The sequence below is a fragment of the Paroedura picta genome, chromosome 13 (genome assembly GCF_049243985.1).
Source record: "Paroedura picta isolate Pp20150507F chromosome 13, Ppicta_v3.0, whole genome shotgun sequence".
Lineage (NCBI taxonomy): Eukaryota > Metazoa > Chordata > Lepidosauria > Squamata > Gekkonidae > Paroedura > Paroedura picta.
In genome coordinates, this window is record NC_135381.1 from 21,835,811 (window position 1) to 21,849,256 (window position 13,446).

At 46.3% G+C, this 13,446-nt stretch overlaps 1 protein-coding gene across 7 annotated transcripts in view; it reads left to right on the forward strand.

Moving 5' to 3' along the window:
• Positions 1-13,446, forward strand: part of FHL1 (four and a half LIM domains 1) — a 36,011-nt gene that overhangs the window by 18,215 nt on the left and 4,350 nt on the right. For 2 of the 7 annotated variants that reach the window (XM_077307621.1, XM_077307618.1), the window contains exons 2-5: positions 8,476-8,657; positions 10,361-10,538; positions 11,916-12,085; positions 12,539-12,725. In XM_077307621.1, coding sequence (XP_077163736.1) covers positions 8,502-8,657; positions 10,361-10,538; positions 11,916-12,085; positions 12,539-12,725 — 691 coding nt within the window. In that variant the 5' untranslated portion in view covers positions 8,476-8,501. Of the gene's footprint in view, positions 1-516; positions 586-8,472; positions 8,658-10,360; positions 10,539-11,915; positions 12,086-12,538; positions 12,726-13,446 lie in introns of those variants that run through there. The other 5 variants (XM_077307623.1, XM_077307617.1, XM_077307619.1 and 2 more) reach the window with 4 other exon arrangements.

Consider the following 13,446-nt stretch of genomic DNA (forward strand, 5'->3'; position numbering starts at 1 on the left):
TCCAACTCTATGATTCTAGGATTCTATGATTCTAAACAAATAAATAAATGTTTCCAGTGTTCTCAGGGAAATTTCAGGTCCCTGGAAATGTTTTTGTGTGTACAGTGTAGAATTTGTATGGAGGCAGTAAAAGAGCCCCTGCAGTGGCAACCCTGCCTCTCTTAAACGAAGTAGAGCTGATCTCAGTCTTCAGAGACAGCACTGGATCATTCTAGCCAAGGCCATGATGTACTCCAGCTAGAGAGCTCATAGGTTCCTAGAAGGACAGGCCAGCTTTCAGACAGTTTTGGAGTCTGAAGTAGTTGGGCAGGTATTTATATGTTGCTGGGGACATGTCCACTGTGTCCTATTCTTCTCTCCTGAGATCACCTAAAATGGTCAGATGTTTTGAGTGGGACCAAGGCCATGAGTCCTGGAGAAGGGGTGTGGACATCTGGTGGTAGCCCTTCCCCCATATTAATAGCCTCCCTTAACTGTATGCTTGGCAATCAAAGTGGGACACGTTCTTATCGGCTGGACTGTGTGGTCTAAAGTAGAGCTGGTTGTGGACCTGCCTCTGAGGAATGGCTTACCACAGGCATGCAGGTAAAACTGAAAATATTACTCTTAGGCTTTAGGGACGGTGCTCAAGAAAGACGGCTTTTCCTTTGGTTGTGTGCATTGCAGGTTTCTTGTCTCCCCTGACCGGATTTTGTCATGCCAGAAGCTCTTTATTTAATTAACCTTTACAGCTCATGGGGAGCTTTCCAGCAAGGTGCAAATGGGTTTTTGTGTAGGAGTCCTTTGAACAAAAGTGCAAATGCATAGCCAGAGATGACTTTTGGTGGTGACTTTTGTAAGATTTTAATTGTGCCCCCCCCGCCCATGTGTAATGCTAACAGTCCCACATAACGGGATTGATCCTGCAGTATATTGATAAAAGGGGTCACAATATTTGTGATTTCCCCCTGCTGCTGCAGACTTTTGATTCCCCTGTCAAGCTATTCCAGGGGCCCCTGATGTCCAGGAGGAACTTTTTTGGGATAATCTGGGGCTATTTGGGTATATTTGCACGTCTTTACATAATTTATTTTGCTAAATCGAAGCCATGCAGATCACTGAAGGCCCCTCCCTCCACTTCTGGAAATCCAGTGGACCCATAACTTCCCAGTTTAGGACATTTCAGCTGCTATGGCAATTTGATATGCAAGTTTTGTACCCCCCCCCCCTAAGTTATCCTTATCTCAGGCACATTTCATCTTCACACAGAAATGTTACAGACTGGCCCTCTGCCATTTGATACCTGTTTTGTTCCAACTGTTGATTTAAAAAAAATTAGTTGTGTGTATGTACACCAACCGAGGGTAGCATTTCATGCACCTGACAATGTGTCTATGATCTATGAGAGTTTGTGATGCAGTTATTCTGTTGGTCTTCAAGGCTAGAGTCTTTAGCCTTTGCAGTCCCAGAAGCCATTTTTAAGCACAAATATGGGACCCATTAAACAGTAATAACATGGCAGCAAGAACACATCATGGTCACGTGACAGAAAGAGGGGCCTCTGCCCCGGAACCTGCGCATATTAGAGCACTGTCTTCTCCACTACTGAATGTCTGGACCAAGGGTAGTCAAACTGCAGCCCTCCAGATGTCCATGGACTACAATTCCCACGAGCCCCTGCCAGCGAATGCTGGCAGGGGCTCCTGGGAATTGTAGTCCATGGACATCTGGAGGGCTGCAGTTTGACTACCCCTGGTCTGGATTCTCCTGCCACTTCTTTCAGTACACCTACAAAGACAGGCAGAAGTCACGATCCCTTTTCATGCAGGATCTTTCTATAGAGGCAGCTCTCTAGGGGCCTGTGACCCAGGAAGGCCCACCTAAGGAACCTAAAGCAGGAGTTTAAGATACCCCAAGACAATTTGTTTTTGTTTTTTAATTATTATTTCCAAATATGGGAGCGGAGATATTTGTGCAGCTGGGGTTAAACAAGACATCTGAGTTTAAAGAGTTGGGTTCAATTTCCCTGGACCCAGCTCGTGTTGCCTGCAATCACATACAAGCTGTGGGGAATGGCTTTTGAAAAAGAAAGGCATGAACACTGCCTCCCCCCCCCTCCCAATTTTCCCATGCTGGAATAGTGCTGTTTTTGCTGCTCTGTGTGCACAGAATCCGCCATGTGGAGCAGCAAAGACAGAGAAATATTTCTCCAGGAGCTGGAGAAGCGCTTGTGGGAGAGGCAAAAACCCCCTTCCCCATCCTCAACAGTGTTTTCATCTCAAGAGAGCATTGTTTTTTAAAAGGCTGGGAACCCTCAGTTGGATGCAATGACAGATCTTATCATGCAAATTAATAATTTTCATCTGCATTGGTGATTTTTAAAGCAGGATGGTGCTGATGTTGATACCCAAGTCAGGAAGCTTTGGGATGACCATAGCTAGAGCTGCATCCCTCAGAACTAGCTAGACTGTGTTTAATGCTCAGTTAGAATTGAATACATGCAAAATGTTACAGGACCAGCCGCTACTGTCAGGTTAATGCAGTCCTGGAAGAAGACAGAGAACATTGATTTCCTGCACTCCTGTGATGCAGCCACTTATTCTGCCAGTTCAGACTCTGGAACCAGAAGAGAAGCAGATCTGTCTTATTTTGGATGTTGATAATTGTCAGATGTGTCTGAGCAGAGGAAATGGAGATTAGTAGAGTAACTGTTCAGAAACAAGGACTAAAAGTGATTAAGTTTATTCATCATTTCCTATCCCCTGTCCCTGGAGTCTCTGCCAGGGCCTGTAATCTCACAGGCTACACGGAACACCCTGGCTACAGGTCTCTGCTTATCAGTTAGGTCCCTGCTCCATTTGTTGAATTTGCTGTGCAGGCCGTTGCCATGACAGGGTATTCTTTATATAGAGAGACTAGATTCTGGGTAATTGAGTTAAAGGGCAAGTGAGTCAGGAAAACAATGGGGTAATGTGCGTATATTTAGACTGGGGGAGAGAACATTGCAGGAATGAGCTAGCAATTAATGCATATGTTTTTCTTGGCTGCCCCTTGCCTTGCATGGGCCTCTGTAATACTATTCATTTGTTAGCGTCTGTTCTTAGATTTTGCTGTCTTATAAGTTTTGTAGTTTAAGGCAGGGGTGGCAATTGATAAGTCCAAGGACCAGATCTTGGTCCCAGGACCCTAAAAGGTTTTGGACAAATGGCTCTGAGAGAGCAAAAGGAAGAGAGTTGTTCTCTTTTTTATACCCTGCTTTTTACTACCCAAAGGATCTCCAAAGCAGCTTACAAACATCTTTCCCTTCCTCTCCCCACAACAGTGAGGTACGTGGGGCTGAGAGAACTGTGGCTAGCTCAAAGGCACACAGCTGGCCGCGTGTGGAGGAGGATGGAGGAACCAAACTCGGTTCTGTAGATTAGGTATGAAAGAGGAAGCACACTAAGTTTCTGTGTCTTTTACGTGTCTCCTGTGTCCCCTCCGATGATTGATGAGGTGGCAGCTTCTTGGATAAATGGGGACAGGTCAAGGTTAACATAGCTGGAAATTTTGGCACACTTGAATGGAGGTGGTATCCTAGTCAATGAAGCAACATGTTACTAAGGGGATTAAAAAAAGCAAACTATCTCTTGCCCAAGAGCTGCAGGGCCTGCCCAGAAGGAACTCAGTTGTCCTTGCTTTCCCCAAATGTCTCTGGAGACCACCATTTGGAGGGAGAACAACGCAATGGCATGTTAACAACATAGTCATTCATTCATTCATTCATTCATTCATTCATTCATTCATTCATTCATTCATTCATTTTTGCTTTTATTTTTGCTTTTATTTTTGCTGCACTCCTAGGCCCTGCCTGCTCATGGTGGTTTACAATATGATGAGAAAGAGCCAACTCCTTCCTTTAAATGTTATCCTGGTAGTTCTAAAACTATAACTGTAAACTTTCCCATATGTGCCTTTTGAATCAAACAAAACCTGCTCACAAAGCATCTTTTAGGACAAGGCACTTTCAAAAGTACTATTTCTGTCCATTACAATCATATTCCTAAGTGTCCTAAAGACAAAACACCAATGCTTTAAAAACGGGTCAGGCATAGTTATGGAGGAGAGGTCCATCCACAGTTACTGGCAATGAGTCAAGGGAGCCTCCATTGACAGAAGTGGCACACCTCTGAAGGCCAAGGAGGTAGACTCAAGAGATGGGCTCGGTCTCTTTGACCCTCCAGTGAAACTGGTTGGCCACTGTGTGAAGCTGGCTGCTGGTCTGATACAGCAGGCTCTGATGATGTTCTCATGATGTTTCATACTGACAGTTCTAATTCGGCCTTCCTAATTCTACTTCCATATTATTGTAAAAAATATATATCAGTAATTACACGGGGAGAGAAATCTCTGCTGACCTTGCCTCTGTACTGCAGACCAGTTTCCCCCCAGTATTCTTCATGAGAGTCCTCTGAGTTCCAGGAAAAAAAAGTCTTCTGGGAAGTCTTATCCTGCAGGCTCTGATTGTGGGTGGATACGGTGGTGGAAATAGCTGATTTATGGGGTTTCAGATGCAAGAAGCATTCGGTAGCATTTTGCCATTGCCTGCCTCCATGTCAGGACCCTGAAGGCCTTCCATCCAAATACTGCCCAGGCCCACCAAGATCTGATGCGATGAGGCTAGCCATTGGATCGATGCCCACCTTTTTTTTTTAGTAATTGCAGTTTCAAACCATTTTTAAAAGAGTTTGGAAGGAATGTATGCTCTAACCTGGACTTTTACAGCACGGGAGGCTCAGCTCTGGACTGCCACTTGGTGTTTGAGCAGGACAGGTTGCCCTGCTTCTTCCTGCTCCTGCAAGGGGGAACATTTGGCCCGTTGTACATCATCCACCCCAGATTTGGTCTCCTTCACGACAGCTGGGATTATGAAGTTCCACTGCCCTGCGGGGCAGAATTGGCTTTTTTGTTGTTGTTTAAGAACACACTATTGCATACCAACACAATGCCACCTTCTTAAACAACGAAGAAAATGCTCCCGCCTGGGGAATTTTTTTGTTCCTTCTGGGATGCCGTACCTGGGTGAGGATGGGGAGGACCCAGGCCAGGATCGCCCGACTCTTCCCTTCTGGATAGCCCTGGCCCAACATAGGCCCCGTTGACACCTGGGGCAAAAAAGGGAATGTGGTTTTATCCATGTTCCCTTGCTGTGGGGCAAATGAGGGCCTGAACTGGGCCACGCCTGGGACAGCCCCAGGCCAGTGCTGCCATCATGCAGAACCAGGAATTTGCCATGTCATTGGATGAGTGGTGAGTTGGGGCAAATTTATGGTGCAGAAAAGGTCCTTGATAGCCCAAGGATAGCCTGGACAGGCTGATCTCATCTGATCTTGGAAGCTAAGCAGACTCAACCATGGTTAGTATTGGGATAGGAGACCATCAAGGAAATGGAGGTTGCTATGCAGGAGAAGGCACAAGCAAACGGCCTTATGAATGTCTCTGGCCTTGGAAACCCCACAGGGATGCCATTAATTGGCTGAGGATTGATGGCAAAAAAACAAAAACAAAAACAAAGCACGATTTGTTTTTTAAGGGTTTGGAACTAACATAGCAAGAATGTGCAGACTTATCAGTATCGCCAAAAGTAAAAAAAGAACATCCAACTGATTGTTGTAGTCTGGAATTCAAAGAGGTATTTAGGCGCTGCTATCTGACCCCAACTACAAGTGTCATTTCCATACTGCTGACAGAAACTCCCTTCTCATTTATTCCACTGTGTTTTATTGCTTATTGTGTATTGTCGAATCTTATTGATTCAGAGATAAGTTAGAAAGCAAAACACTAGGCTCCGTCTTTTTGGAATACTTTCTCCCATCTTGTTTTTATTGGCAAGATCTGTGGTTAGGAAGACAAGTGATCTGTTAAGAAAATTTACAAACTTTTACGTAGGTTTGTTTTGTTCAGTGGTGATGTTGTAACCTGTAGATGTTCTTAAGCATAATAAATTGAAAAAGAAAAAAATTACAAACTTTATTAACCACAGAAAAAGGCCACATGTTGACCTTTATGTTCAAGAGACCATAAAATCAAGAAAGCAAAAACGATCTAGGGAAGAATCTGCTCCAGCTCCGGAACCATCAGAATTCCATTAAAACAAGAAAGAAAAAGGCTGCAGGCAAAAAACAGCTCTTGGCTCTGTAACACCATCGCTTAGATATTTCAAGAATGTTTACTTGTTTATGGGACAAAATCCTTGCCTTGATTTTGTGTGGACTGTCTTGGCTAAAGTACTGGGGGAGAGTAACCTTGTAGCTTGGCCCAGCATGCTGAACTTTGAAGTTGTTCTCAGCTTTAATTTTTCAAAACATAACTTTGTGTTCTTCATTACATCCGTGTGAATGTCCATGATGTGTTCGGATAGTTTTCCAAAACTGTAACGCTCCTGGTTAGTTTACTTCCTGAGTCTCCTGGGATTTGCAGTTTCTCAGTCATTACTCAATGACAAGGGCAAATGTCTTGACCAGGGGTGGTGTAGACCAGGGGTAGTCAACCTGTGGTCCTCCAGATGTCCATGGACTACAATTCCCATGACCCCCTGCCAGCATTTGCTGGCAGGGGCTCATGGGAATTGTAGTCCATGGACATCTGGAGGACTACAGGTTGACTACCCCTGTAGACAAAGGATGGGTTAATGGTCTGCTGACTGATCTACTAAAGGCAGCCAGCTTAAGGGTGATTCCCAGTTGCAAAGTGGATGGCACTAAGGCAAGTGGATGGCACTAAGGGTGGCCAAACGACACAAGGGGGGAGGGACGATGACAACTACAGCAGAACACTTTACCATTGCTGATATTCTTAATAAAGACAGAGATCAGCTCTAGGTGGCCACTGTTTCTCTGGGTTATATCATTCTTTGAGGGGTGCTAGTCTCCAGGTGGGACCTGGGAATCCCCTGGAATTACAACTTGCCTCCAGTCTACAGAGATCGTTTCCCCTGGTCAAAACGGATGCTTTGGAGGGTTGGCTGTATCACATTGTACCTGAATGAGGTCCCTGTCCTCCCCCACATCTGTAGGAGCTTCTCAACCAGTGGCTGGTAGCCATGGGGACCATGCACTTTCCTTTCAGTTTGGGGCAGGGCAAATGTCTGGGTTCCTGTTTCCCCTCTGCATGGCTGAACAAGAATTAGGGTTACCAACTCTGGGTTGGGGAATTCCTGGGGATTTGGAGGTGGAGCTTGAGGAGGGTGGAGTTTGGGTAGAAGTCTTGCCTCGAGAAACAGATTTTTAAAACAACAATAAAAAAACAAGCATGTATACTATTTTAACTTATTGTTAAAATATTACTACCCCTGGAGTACGGCCTCATGCATCAAAAAGTTTTGGGTTGTCTCTGAGAACCTCAGTAGGCCTTCTTGGCCATTCTGGTCTAAAGCTGGTTTCCCACCCGCTGCCATGAGTCATTAAGTCTGTCATTAGGGAAAGGGCGGGCAAGTTTTTAAAAAGCAAGTTAAATGATCAAACATGGTTTTTCACCATAGAGATAAAAAGGGAAAGAATGATGCTACTCTGCCGCTAGAGAGTCAAAAATACACTTTTTTTTTTTTTGCCAGAAGCCAGAATCTGGGTGACTTTAACATTTTTTTTTTCATTTTTGACTGTCTGTGGTGACAACATCATGCTGTTCTACCATGTTTCCTGAACATGTGAGCTTTAATGATCCTACAGGCTCTCTAGCCCTCTTTTGTCCATTGTTCCTTGGGAACAATAACACCAGAGTCCAGTAGCACCTTTAAGACCAACAAAGATTTATTCAAGGCGTGAGCTTTCGAGTGCAAGCACTCTTCGTCAGACTAAGTCTCACGCCTTGAATAAATCTTTGTTGGTCTTAAAGGTGCTACTGGACTCTGATTTTATTGTGCTACTTCAGACCAAAGGCTACTCATTTGAATCTGTTCCTGGGGAAGAGGAAGGATGTGGCCACGGACCTTTTTGTACTGCCTAGCCCATTTCTGAAGCAGGAAGAGAATAGACCTTTGCCTCGTTATTGCACGGCCAGTTGTGGTGGCACTACAGCACCTCCTGCTGACGCAAGATGGGAATGCAACCCAAGTCATACTTTTCAGGATGCATTAAAACTACAATGTGTTCAAATGTCCTCTGTTTCATAAATCTTGTGCATGTGCAAAAACAATAAGCTGACTCCCCCCACGCATAGTAACCACCTCACTTCAAATGGCATCTACTTGGGGATTCAGGCAGAAGGTCCCCAATCAGTCTCCAGAATCTCCAGTTAAAAATATCTCAGGTAGTAGGTCTGGGAAAGACTCTATTCAAGAGTTGCTGCTGATCAGGGCTGATTATCTTGCCTGAATGGGCCTGTGGTGTGGTTCAGGAAGGCCATGTCAGTAAACAAGCACACCCTCTTCCCTTTCTTTGTTTGTGCAGTGCTAATTGACTTCCTCCATCCTTCACAGCCTAACAATGGGATTCCATGTTCTTTTTCTTTACCCAGCAGGGCCCGGCAGCTACACTGTGGGCACCATGTCAGAACGCTTTGACTGCCACTATTGCCGTGACCCGCTGCATGGGAAGAAGTATGTGCAAAAGGAAGGCCGCCACTGCTGTGTCAAGTGTTTTGAGAAGTTCTGTGCAAATACCTGTGCAGAGTGCCGGAAACCCATTGGGGCTGATTCCAAGGTGGGGGACAGGGATGTCCGGAAACTTGAATTATGCATAAATACTACATGAATCAAGAGCCTCTTGTGGCACAGAGTGGTAAGGCAGCAGAAATGTTGTCTGAAAGCTCTGCCCATGAGGCTGGGAGTTCAATACCAGCAGCCGGCTAAAGTTTGACTCAGCCTTCCATCCTTCCGAGGTCGGTAAAATGAGTACCCAGCTTGCTTGCTGGGGGGTAAACGGTAATGACTGGGGAAGGCATTGGCCAACCACTCTGTATTGAGTCTGCCATGAAAACACTGGAGGGCATCACCCCAAGGGTCAGGCATGACCCAGTGCTTGCACAGGGGATACCTTTACCTTTACCTTTTACTACATGAATCAGGAATACGACAGGCAGTGGGGAAGCAGTTTGGCAGAACCTGCACTGCAATAAATGCAGAACAGAGCCTGGCAGAAATCCTATGCTTGTCAACGTTGCTGGAAGCAAACCTGGGTGTTCTGGGGAAGAAATAACTGGTAGGCACTGGAAATGGAAGTCAATTTAGACTTCATTGTATGAAAAACTGGGTTGAGGATCTGGGAGGCAGATTAAAGAAGTAACTGCTAAGCATATGCATGGCTGAGCTTGTCTCCTCAGGTGAACCCCATAAATGTAGCCAACGTAACTTTCTCTTTTGGAAGGCATGAATAGTCTGCTGTGGGCATGATTTGCACATGGTCCTAGGTTGTTCTTTCATTGGATCCGGAGTTGTCTGTCATTCACGTTATGTGGGGGTTAATCTGTCAGGGAGTTCATTGTATAATCTTATGAAAGGCCTCTGAGGAGTAATTTAATGCAAGGGTGGCCATAAGTCTCCATTTGCGAAGAGAGCATTCTGTTTGACAGGTAAGGATGGAAATAGGCTGAACTGGATCTGATCAACTTTTTTGCTGGTGAAAATGGCTGCCCAAAAGGTTGTCCTTGCAACCTGTATGGACAAAAACTATGTGGGACGTGGGCTACACTAAACAGGTGTGTGTGTGTGGAGGGGGGGGGGAGCCACCTCAATCCAATCCACTTTGGTTGGAGTGTTGAAGTAGGAGCTGAGAGACCCAGGTTCAACCCCCCTTTCTCTTCTTTCATGGAAGTTGGCTGGGTGACCTTGGGCCAGTCACACATCCTGAGCCTAACTTTCCTCACAGGGTTGTCATGAGGATAAGATGGATGGTAGGAGACACTCTAGCTTCCCACTGGGTAGAAAGGCAGGGTATAAATGAAGTATGCAAAAATTATATTGCACTGCCTGACCTAACTCTTCTAATAGTTTGTGGATGTTATGGAGGGGGTGGATGACTCCCCTGTAGGAGGGTGGTTTTGAAGTTTGGGTATAATGGCCACACACACTTACCAGACACGACATGTAACACCAGAAGAGAAACATGTTATAGTAGGGAATACCTTCCTCACAGAAGGCTTATCATTTTCTCCTTCTTACAAGTGGAACGTGTTCAACACATCTGGAATAAAGCTTATTCTGATCAAGGAGACAGGGTAAAAGTGGCTTGTGGGCAGTATCTCCTCTACATGATTTCTAAGACTCAGTGGGGTCTAATGCCCACTCCCCAAATCAGCCATTTTCTCCAGGGGAACTGATTTCTGTTGCCTGGAGCTCAGTTCTAAATCTGGGGGGATCTCCAGGCCCCACCTACTAAGAGCTGCTGCCCTTCTCCTCTGCTTGCAGGAGCTGCATTTCAAGAACCGCTACTGGCATGACACCTGCTTCCGCTGCTTCAAGTGCTACAAGTCTCTGGTGAACGAGCCCTTCATGCTGAAGGAGAACAACAAGGTGTGGTGCAGCAACTGCACCACCCTCGAAGAGGCGCCCCGCTGCAAGGGATGCCTGAAGCCCATTGTTGCAGGTAGGCTGCCCCGCGTGCCTGGGAACGAGAGGAAGATGGCTGTTTCTGGGAGGTGAAGCCTGCCTTCCTGAACACCTCCAGCAGGCCAGCAAGGTTAAGGGCTGCTCTGTGCTCTTCATAATCAGAAAGATCCCCTGTTCATTGGGGAGACACCACCACTTCTAGATGCAAGGGATTATGGGGGATGTACACGGGAGTGCTTTCCTGCATCACACTCTCCTTTCTCCATGAAAAGCTAGAGTGCCAGGGAGAATGTTTGCTTGTTTATTTAAAATATATTTCTATGCTGCCCTTTGACCCAGCTCAGCATCCTGTGTGGCAAACATTAAAACATTGCTAGCATTAAAAGCAACATTTCAAATCCAAATATACATAAAACATTTAAAAGAAAACGCAAACACACATAGGAGAGCTATTAAGAATTTGGGAGGGAATGCCAAACAAAACTAACAAGTTTTCACTCACTGACATGTGACGATAGAGTTCCAAAATCTCAGTGCCATGACTAAAATTGCCCATTCTTGGGTTGCTATGTAACCTGAGTCTGGGAGCTTGAAGATGACTGTAGTGGCTGGGTAGGTTCACATAGGAATAGGTGGTCCTTAAGTTATGATGGCCCAGAGCCATGTAAGACTTTAAAGGTCAATACCAGGACCTTGAATTAGACCTGGAAGCAAATTGGGAGCCAGTGTAGATGGAACAAGGCTGGAGAGATATGGTCTCTACCACCTACTCCAGTCAACATCCTGGCTGCAGCATTCTGTATCAACTGAAGCTTCTGGACAGTCTTCAAGGGCAGCACCTTGTATGTGTAGAATACATTTCAGATATCTAATCTGGATGCACCACACTGGCAAGACCCTGGAGGTCAAGGGACCAAGCAGTAATCCCCCAGCACTGCACTCTGGAAAGGCAAGGTTCTAGCTTAGTCCTTGCCAGTTTCCTAGATGTAGAGAGTCTTTGATATGGGAGAGCATTCTAATAACTTGATCCCAACTCCATTTTGGAGTGTAAAAGTCTCAGCAAGGCTGCACCGTGTGACCTTCCCTCCTCTGGTCATGTCCACTGGCCCTGACGTAGGTTCCAGGCTAGCCCAATTTCATCAGAAGCTATGCAGAGTCAGCCCTGGTCAGTACTTGCATCAGAGGCTGCCAAGGAAGTCCAGGGCAATGCTTCTGTTCTTGTTCTCAAAATTTCTGTTCAGGAAATGGCAAACCACCACTGAGTACCCCTTGACTTGAAAGCCCTGCAGGGTTGCCAGCTGTGGCTTGACACTGTTTTCATCAACATGTCCTGAAACTATGATTTCCACAGTTTTATTTCCACTGCAGCTGACAGTATACAAACTAATGGTGGGTCCACCCCTTCTCTTTCTAGGTGACCAGAATGTGGAGTACAAGAAGACCGTCTGGCACAAGGACTGTTTCACTTGCAGCCAATGCAAGCAGGTCATCGGCACCGCCAGCTTCTTCCCCAAAGATGATGAAATCTACTGTGTCTCCTGCCACGAGCACAAGTTTGCCAAGACCTGTGTGAAGTGCAAGAATGTAAGTTGTGGTAGATTCCATTGCAAATGCAATGGTCATCAGTTTCCATTTCTGACTCCCCTTCCAAGGGCGTTCCTATGGACTCTTGCCACAATGAGAGTGACTGGCACAGTCAGGAGGTCTCTGTGGCTTGTCTGAATGCAGGCCCTTTGTGTTTCTTTCCAGCACCTTGCTAACTGGGCCACATGCTGACCCTGAACTTGAGGTCTGAATGGAAGAGCAAAATGTTCCTTGGCCAGGCAACATCAGGAAAAAGCCTCAGCCTCTATCCCTCTCTTTTAGCCCTCCATAATAACTGTTTGGCCACTGCATGAGGCAGGTTGATGGAGTAGCTGGACCATTGGTCTGGATCCAACAGGGCCCTTCTTAATATGGGTGGCTGGGGACATGGTGGGGAAAGGTAGCCTGAATCACAGACAAAGCACCTACCGCTGGCTCCCTTCCCTTTTCCAGGCCATCACTTCTGGAGGAGTCTCTTATGAGGATCGGCCCTACCATGCAGAATGTTTTGTGTGTGCCACGTGCACGAAGAAGCTGGGTGGCCAACGGTTCACAGCTGTGGACGACATGTTCTATTGTGTTGATTGTTACAAGAGCTTTGTTGCTAAGAAATGTGGTGGCTGCAAGAACCCTATCACAGGTAGGTAAATAGAGTGTGTGTAGGCAGACTTCAGAGGGGATGAAACGCTGATTACGCAAGCATCACTTGAAATCTCAGTGGTTTGGCTCCTATGGTAAATCCCTTCTAATGAAAGGCATTTCTGCCAGCAGCAGGGATGTTCCTCACCTTTCCCCTACTGTGGCCCCAAAGTGCTCCTCTAAAGGATGCTTCTGTGGGAAGGAATGAAAGCTTCAGCTGTAAATGGGAGGTCTGCAGTGATAGCTATTGAGTGGTCGGACCTCGGTATGGGTGTATCTGTCTGGTGAAAATTAGTGAAAATCATCCCCTTCCAATAGTAGGAATATACCATGGATCCAGGCTATTGTTTCCGATGTTGCCCTTGATCACGTGTGCTGTCCTCCCCCTTTGGTGTTCTCCAGCAGCCGCTATGGCTGGGGCTCCCCCTCGGCGTGGCACTGCGCAGCTGCTGGCAGAACCCCCCAGCGGGCAGTGGGAAGTCAGGGGTGCCGGCGGGAAAGCAAGTGGAGCAGGGACTCAGGCAGCGGCGACATCCCTTGGCAAAAACTACCCCCCCCCCCCCCCGTGCCTCAGTAAAATTGTCAAGCATTGACTGGTCCCCTGTGATAAAAAGGTTGGGGACCACTGATCTACAGGACCACTTAATCAGAATGAATACCCATCCCATGGATTTAAAACAGTGCTTAACAATACTTCCTCGTTCTTCCTTTACTTCAACATC